The following is a 9371-nucleotide window of genomic DNA, read 5'->3' on the forward strand; positions in this document are numbered from 1 at the left end:
CAACACAATGATTTTAAATTTTATATGGAGAGCAAAAATCCCATAATATCCAACTCAATACTGTAGGAAAAGAACAAAGTTGCAAGACTTACCACACAGCTACAATAATCAAGACAGTGTGGTACTGGCAAAAGAAAAAAGAGATCAATGGAACAGAACAGAAAGCCCAGAAATAGATCCATATAAATACAGCCAACTGATATTTGACAAAGGTGCAAAGACAATACAGTGGAGCAAAGATAGTCTCTTCAAAAACTGGTGCTGGGACAATTAGATATACACATATAAAAATAAATGGCTCTAGACACAGACCTTACAACCTCACAAAAATTAACTCAAAGTGAATCACAGACCAAAATGTGATAAGACAAAACTACAAAACTCCTAGAATATAACATATGGAGAAAAATCCAGATGCCTCTGAATATGGTGATGACTTTTTAGAAGTAATACCAAAGGCATGATCCGTGAAAGAATGAATTGATAAAACTGAACTTTACTAAATTTTGAACTTCTGCTCTTTGAAAGACACTGTCAAAGATGAGCCACAGACTAGGAGAAAATATCTACAAAAGACTCATATAATAAAAATAAAAAACTGCTATCCAAATACACAAAAAACTCTTAAAAACTATAAGAAAATGGCTTGGCGCCTGTGGCTCAAGTGGCTAAGGTGCCAGCCATGTACACCTAAAGTGGCAGGTTAGAATCCAGCCTGGGCCCACCAAACAATAATGATGGCTGCAACCAAAAGGCTGCAACCAAAAAACAGCCGGGTGTTGTGGCGAGCACCTGTGGTACCAGCTACTTGGGAGGCTGAGGCAGGAGACTCGCTTGAGCCCAGGAGTTGGAGATTGCTGTAAGCTGTGATGCCATGGCACTCTACCCAGGGGGACAACTTGAGGCTCTGTCTCAAAAAAAAAAAAAAATAAGTAAATAAAAGAAAGAAAAAACTATAAGAAAACAACCCAATTTAAAAATGGGCTAAACACTTGAACAGACACTTCAACAAAAAAAATATACAGATCACAAGTAGGCATATGAAAATATTTTCAAGATCAAATATCATTAGGGAACCACTAATCAAAACAACAGGATAACACCACTATAGACCAACTGAAATGACCAAAAAACAAAATCTGACAACACCAAATGCTGGTGAGGACAGGATAGTGGGGGAGATTGTACATGTGTGGGCACAATGGGAATATGTGAACTCTGTACTTTCCATTCTTTACTATGAACCTAAAACTACTCTAAAAAAGTTTATGAATGAAAATTATATTAAAATAGTGAACATGTATGTATAAAGGTATAAATGCTTAGATTTGTTGTTTGCATTTTTATCCTTTTAAAAGCAGAATCTAGCTGGAAGTGGTAGCTTATGCCTATAATCCTAGCACTCTGGGAGGCCAAGGCAGATCACTTGAGGTCTAGCCCAGGTAACAGAAAGAGATCCTGTCAAAAAAAAAAAAAAAAAAAAAGACTCCTTTAGAGTCAAGATAACAATATTGACTCATATTTGAAATTATTTTTGCCTCAAAATTAATGATATATTTGAACAACACCATTCATATTCATTTATCCCTTGAGTCTGAAATATATTATTGAAAAATATCTTGGTGAGGTTTAGGTAACAATCTTTGTGAAACAGAATTTTTCTCTGTAGGGAATTAACTATCCTATATAGAAACTAAAGTCATAGCTGTGGCCCCACTTATGTTACATCCTAACCAAGTATATAGTAAGAGTCCCTGCAAGAAACAGACTGCACACATAAATTAGGACAATTTGAAGAGGATTTATTTACAGAGGAATGAAAAGGACATAAAGGAACTACACAGGATAATGCAAGTTCCAAGGACTAGTAGCAATGGAGCTGTCACCACTCTTAATCCCAAAAGGATAAGAAGAAAGGTTACTGGACCTCAAAAAATGATACAGTACCATGAAGATTGGGCCAATCTGAGAGAAGTAATGACCTGTTGAGGGACATGGCCAGCATGAAGTTACTTTACAGGGAGGAAACAGAGGGAATAAATATCCTGATTCACTCTTTCCTTTCTCCTATCTCCTGCCCAGGCTTTCCACTGGCCCAGCTCAAAAGGCGGCTGGAAGACATGGAAGTCCATTGATGTAATCCATATAGGTAAGACTTCAAGGGGTAAGTCTGTAAAATATCTTAAACATCAATAAAGTAAATATATTTACATTGCAAATTAAGTGCATTTTAAATGACACTCAGTAAATGTTTTAAAACATTTATAAAGTGCCAGTAAGGACTGGTATTTAATTTTCTCAGGAGTAGGGTGATGTCCTAAAATGATTCAAAGTGGTATTATTTGAAATGAGGCTTTGAAGAGTTGGAAAAAGAACTCATTTTCTGTAGGAAAAAAAGATTTAACCAGTTCTTCCTCTCATATCAACCCTCCCTTTATATCAACTGGGATATTTTTAGTTGCAAGTAAAGGAAAACTGAATTGGCCCTAAACAAACTGGCTTATTGGCTCACATAATTAAGAAGTCTAGAGGTGGGGCAAAATGTAGTTTGTTGATCCAGGCACTCAACAATGTAATCAAAGTTTCTTTATGTCATACAAATTTGGCATCCTTATTATAAAGTTCCTCCTTTTCCAAAGCATCTCTCATGGTTGTAAGTTAACTGCCAACCATAGTGGAGGTTGTATTTTTCCTAGTTTACACCCAGAAACTAGTTAAGGTCATTTGTCCATTCCTAAACCAATGACTATGGCCAAAGGAAAGAAATATGTTTGATCTTCTGCCAATTTAGGGATCAGCTCTAAAGCTGGAGGCATCAAAATTAAAATCTAGATAAGGTTAGGAAGAACAGAGAATATTGGTGTTTAGCAAGCAAACAATAAATGCTTGTATGCCTTTTTTTTGGGGGGGGGCAGTTTTTGGCAGGGGCTGGGTTTGAACCCACCACCTCCGGCATATGAGGCCAGTGCCCTACTCCTTTGAGCCACAGGTGCTGCCCTATATGCCTTTATTTATGATGCTCCAGACATACTAGACTTTTTCCAGTTCATCAAACATACCAAATGCTTTTTCCTACCTCAAGGCTTTGGCGCATGCTGTTCCCCTTGCTTGAAACATTATTCTCTTCGCTCCTCCATCCTATTACCCCGATCTTATAAAGTCACCTGTATTGCATCATCACATACTTTACTTTTTCTTCAGCTCATTTATAAGTTTTAAGTTATTTAATCTGTGTAATAAACTTTTTATGTCTAACTCCCCCATTGGGCTATAAACTTCATAATAGCAGGAACATAGTTTATTTTCTTCATAGCTGTATCCACAGTCCCACAGTTCCTGGGACATAGACGTCACTCAATAAATAATGTATGAATGAATGAATGGTGCTAATAAGGTTGACATTGAGTGAATCCTTACTGAGTCACCATATTCACGTCACCATAAAATACATGCCAGTAGTCACAAGTCAAGAAAACAACATTTTAATGGGTTGGAATGATTTGTTACATTTACTGGAATCCTAACTCAAAATTTATTAATCTATATTTAAAATATTTTGTTTATCCTTCTACTAAAAAAACCACCCAATTGTTTTCTACTACTATTTTAGAAGACTATTTTATAACTATAATTTTTATATAATAGCATAAAACCGTATCAATCATACCTTCTTTAAACTGCAAATTTCAGATTCTTGCTTTTTATTTAAAGCTGAAAGTCTTTTGTTTAATTGTATTGCTTCCTGTACTGCAATATGAAAGACGTTTAGGATATTATATTCAATGTACATTTTAAAGAAAATTATCACTAACAGGAACAGGGAAAATAGTGCCACTACAACGTACATAATAATCATTTAATTTAAATAATATTCATTAAACTGTTATTTACTATTATCAGTATCAGATAAGTTAAATTTATTCATAATTAAGTCCATTTACATATTCCCTATTGAGCATATAAGCTTAACTATGATAGCACATACCATTTCGTTCTAACTTTTCATGATTCTCTTTTACTACTCCAAATTGCCCTGTTATTGTGGCATAATATTTCTCCATTTCACTTAGTTGCTTATGATAATCTTCTTTTGCCAGAAGATGTAACTGGATCTTTTGTTCCTATTTTAAAGAATAATATTAAATGTTATACATGTAACATACACATAAAAATGTATAAAAATATCTTGTGGTGAACAATTGTTATTAATAATATAACAATAAATATCATAAAAAAGTACTTTCTGAGTATACCACAGGGAGGAAAACATGAGGAGATATTTCTATATCTATATGAAACTAAAGCAAACTTTTTTTCCTGTAACAAAAGTCACTTCAGTTTATGTTTCCCATGTTTACAACTACTTTTTCAAAATCAACTGTTCATCAGTCCAGCACTAAGTAAGTAGGGAGAAAATTAAAGCAATAAACTCTTGCTACTTAGGGAACTATATATTTTTCTCTAAATCACCGGAATAATCAAGACTATCTAAATCACTGCTTTGATTCTTTGTCCTTTCAATTTGCTAGCATAATTCCAATGTTCATTATCAAAACTCAGGTAATTTATTGAAATTTTGATGAATATAGTACCTTCTCACTAAACTAGGAAATGAAATAACAATAGTATCTCCCAAGGACAGGGAGGCAATACAGTATAGTTAAAAGTCTACTAAAAACTGGCTTGTCGTCTGTGGCTCAAGTGGCTAAGGTGCCAGCCACATACACCTAAGGTGGCGGGTTCGAATCCAGCCCGGGCCCGCCAAACAACAATGATGGCTGCAACCAAAAAAAAATAGCCAGGCGTTATGGCGGGCGCCTGTGGTCCCAGCTACTTGGGAGGCGGAGGCAGGAGACTCACCTGAGCCCAGGAGTTGGAGGTTGCTGTGAGCTATGCCACGGCACTCTACCCAGGGGGACAGCTTGAGGCTCTGTCTCAAAAAAAAAGTCTACTAAAAACTAAGGACACAATTGGTAAAAATTGAACCCTACTTATAAGGCTTCACTGCTTTCAACTAAAGGAGCTACTTTTAAGATACTTAGAAATATAACTTTAACTCTTAAAAAGAAATAGACCTGGTGCGGTGGCTCACGGCTGTAATCCCAGCACTCTCAGGAGTGGACTGCCTGAGCTCAGGAGTTAGAGAACAGCATAAGCAAGAGACCTTGTCTCCAAAAATAGCTGGGCGTTGGGTGGCGCTTATGGCCCAAAGGAGGAGGGTGCTAGCCCCATATAACAGAGGTGGTGGGTTCAAACCTGGCCCCGGCCAAAAACCGAAAAAAAAAAAAAAAAGCCAGTCGTTATCATGGGCACTTGTAGTCCCAGCTACTTGGGAGGCTGAGGTGAGAGAATGGTTTGGGCCTAAGAGTTTGAGGTTGCTATAAACTATGATGCCATGATACTTTACCCAGGGTGACAAAGTGAGACTCTGTCTCAAAAAAAAAAAAAATCAACAACACTTGTTAAAGATTTTTATTTTGACTTGACAATAGCAGAATCATTGACTAGTTTCACAATTTGCATTCATTCTTTTTTCCCAACTGCTTCACCTTCTAAGATAAGCAATACTAAACAAAGAACAGTGTAGGCTGCTAAATTGGCACTCAATGACTGTTTTCTGAATGGACTACTGTTGACTATATAGAAGTTCTAACACTGACAATACGTTAGATTTCACCTGACCAGCATCCATTTCCCTTACTAACAGTAACACAATTTACTTTATTATACTTCTTCCTCATAGAACTAAAATTTAGGGACCCACTCTTCCTAATCAAGAGAACAGCATATTACTCAAAATAAACCAACTGATGTCTACTTTCCTGAAGTTTGAATCCTGAGCAAAAAGACTATAAAACTGAAAAATTTCAGAGTAATCCTGTCTAAACCTTGTTTAATATTAATAAAGAACATATATTATAATTTAAGCTGTATCTAACTATATTATCTCAGCAAGTATGATGGCAGTCCTTTTTCCAAGTTACTTTGTAATGATTTTAAACAAAGTGATAATGCCATTGGTAATGATCATGATATTCCTGTATCAGCTGAAAATTTTTCAAGCATTTCACTGGGCTTTTTTTTTTTGGAGACAGAGTCTCACTTTGTCACCCTTGGTAGAATGACATGGCATCATAGCTCACAGCAACCTCCTCAAACTCTTAGGCTCAAGAGAGTCTCTTGCCTCAGCCTCTCAAGTAGCTGGGACTACAAGTGCCTGCCACAACGCCCAGCTATTTTCAGAGAGAAGGTCTCTTTTTGGCTCAGGCTGGTCTTCAACCTGTGAGCTCAGGCAATCCACCCACCTTGGCCTCCCAGAGTGAGCCACTGTGCCAGGCCTTCATTGGGCTTTTCAAATTCTACTTAGTTATTTGAATTAATGTGTAGCAATTATAAATGCAAACAAGTTGACAAATGCACTTAGCCTGGGAGAGCTTACACTTACCTGGGTAGTTACTATTATCAATAACTAAACAATGAATAATAAACCACATATTCTTTTCTTCTAAAATACCACTTAATTCCTAATCTAGAGAATTGTATTATCTCTCAGAAGATGTGTAGAAATAAACATGATTTCACAGACAATTGGGCCAACAGCATATATTCAATTCAAAGTATTTTTAAATTTTTTGATTCAACTCTATACTAATATAGCCTTTATTCAAACATTGTCTACTACATATTTAACACATGATCCCACAAAAGCAAACCTTTCGGCTAAAGAGCAAACAAGTAGTCAATGTCTTCAAAGTTTAACAATCCTGTTAACTGAAAATGGAGCAAAGATCAAAGAGATTTCATGCATAGTCTTTATGCATAGAACATTATACACATTAATTTGTGATAAATCTGTTCCAACATCCTTTGTTTGAGGCCAAAGTTGAATTCAGTGTTAACAAATGCACTTTTTCAAAAAAATGAAGTTTCAGGTGGTGCCTGTGGCTCGTGAGTAGGGCGCTGGCCCCATATACCGAGGGTGGCGGGTTCAAACCCAGCCCCGGCCAAACTGCAACAAAACAAAATAGCTGGGCATTGTGGCGGGCACCTGTAGTCCCAGCTACTCGGGAGGGTGAGGCAAGAGAATCACCTGAGCCCAGCAGTTGGAGGTTGCTGTGAGCTGTGACACCATAGCACTCTACCAAGGGCAATAAAAAAAATGAAGTTTCATTTTTTTAATTGACATTCATTCTAATTTTCAGTCTATTCCATGGCTATGATAAATACTATTAAGACTTCCAAATCACATAGACACTGGGCTTATTATCCCTGTATGCCTATATGAACCTAGTTGGCTGCCCTAAATTACTTTTAATATGAGATGAAGAGGTCAGTTGTCAAGTTTGGCCACTAATTGCATGACTGCCAAAGAATACTTTAAATTCTTTGGGAAGCAACAACAAAAAAGTATTGGCAATCACACCTGAGAGATGTAAGAACATATTACACAATACAAGTAAACTGATGTTACTATTACTGTTACAATTTTAATATTATATATTATATTTGAATAGTAAATAAAGATTATTTTATCGAGATGACTAAGCTATCATATCATTTTTGTTATTTTTACCTCCAGGAATTAATTCAAATTTTTTTCTCTTACACAATTTCACTACTAAATGCAAAGAGCCACAAGAAAATAATGTCATGATTCACTTATTTCTAAACAAATGTGTACCTCATTTTAAATTAATCTCTGAAAATCAAGTTCAAGGAAAAGCAGCTTATGCATACTCACATGTGTATATATACTGATATGTATGTAGTCAAGTTTCCTTGAAGGCTTGAGGCATTTAAAATGAGAATAATTTTAAAATATTTACACATAACTTTTTTTTTATTTTTAATAGTTGGAGATTTCTTTTTTATTGTTGTTTTAGTTGTCATTGTTGTTTAGTAGGCCCGGACCAGGTTTGAACCAACCACTGAGCTACAGGAGCCAAACCTACACATAACTCTTTAGAAATGTATTTACTAATAAAAGGCACAGGCTGGGAGCCTATAGTTCAATGGTTAGAGCACTGGCCTCATGCACTAAAAGGAACAGCTGCATGTTTCTCTCTTTTCCTCTGTACTTAGAACACTAATTTGAAAACTTTTAGAGATAAAATTAACTTCCCTTAAAATAATCAGTTTATTATGAGTAAACTTTATTTAAGGATAACAATCCAAAAATAACCTTCTTATATTCATTTCCAATTTTGCAATTTACCTTTTAATTTCTTCAATATGAACCCAAACTAAACCAATGGAGCTATAAAACTTGATTTTTTTAAAAAATGTATGGCATCCTTCTTAAGATATTTCTACCTTTGTAGTCACAAATACAGTTAGAGCTCGCCACCTGTAGCTCAGTCGTAGGGGCATCGGCCACGTGCACCAGGACGGGCCGGCCCAGATCTGCCAAACAACAACAACTACAACAAAAAAATAGCCGAGTACTGGGGCAGGCACCTGTAGTCCCAGCTATTTGGGAGTCTGAGGTAAGAGAATTGCTAATATGATTTATAAAGATGTTTGATAAGTTTGTATTTCCTTCATTAAACAGTCACCTATAAATTCAATTTTACAACACAATCATCTATAAGTAGCAATCATCGAACTCAACAGGAAAAGATTTTTATCAATGAGCAAATCACAATTATTGTTATTTAAGGTTCTAAAGTTTCTCTTCAATGTATTTTGTTGCTTTCTTATTATTGATAATGATTGTGATTTTTTTCAAGGAGGAGGTTGCAGTATTTTGGGGGATAGACAAATATTTTCATCTGTGATTGTGTTCATTTATCTAGGAAGATATCACCTCTGTAAGAAAATCAACTTATTCAATTCCCAGAAGACAGAAACTTACTAGTATTTAAGGGATCACCTATAAACTTTAAAAGTTTCATAATATTATTTTTTAAATTATAACTTTTAGGGATCTTAATTTTATTGCTCCCCAAAGTCTTGCCTGATACTAGTGGCCATCTTGTTTCCCCTTTTGCCCACAGAGAAAAATACTAGAATAATGTACTGCTTTGAATAAAATAAAATTGAATTACTGAATGCTGTACAGAACTTTGAATAAAAAAGAGAACTGAATTATATAAGAAGAATGTAGGAAGAACAATGCAAGATGAATATATGTAAGAATGTTTAGAGAAAAAATTAACTTTTAAATCAAAAATATAAATTTCTGTCAAAATAAGCACAAATTGAATTTGGAGGCTTGGCGCCTGTGGCTCAAGTGGTTAAGGTGCCAGCCACATACACCTAAGGTGGCGGGTTCAAATCCAGCCCAGGCCTGCCAAACAACAATGACAGCTGCAACCAAAAAAAAATAGCCAGGCGTTGTGGCAGGCGCCTGTGGTCCCAGCTACTTGGGA

General features: G+C 35.8%; 1 protein-coding gene across 1 annotated transcript in view; it reads right to left on the bottom strand.

The window, feature by feature from the left end:
• The window catches only part of CCDC73 (coiled-coil domain containing 73), a 124244-nt gene that overhangs the window by 62364 nt on the left and 52509 nt on the right, over positions 1-9371 (bottom strand). Inside the window, 2 exon segments of the mRNA XM_003781538.3 lie at positions 3668-3747; positions 3986-4121. Of these exon segments, the coding sequence (XP_003781586.3) occupies positions 3668-3747; positions 3986-4121 (216 nt within the window).

This window comes from Otolemur garnettii, unplaced genomic scaffold, assembly GCF_000181295.1.
Source record: "Otolemur garnettii isolate 467f Iridium unplaced genomic scaffold, OtoGar3 scaffold00001, whole genome shotgun sequence".
Classification (NCBI taxonomy): domain Eukaryota; kingdom Metazoa; phylum Chordata; class Mammalia; order Primates; family Galagidae; genus Otolemur; species Otolemur garnettii.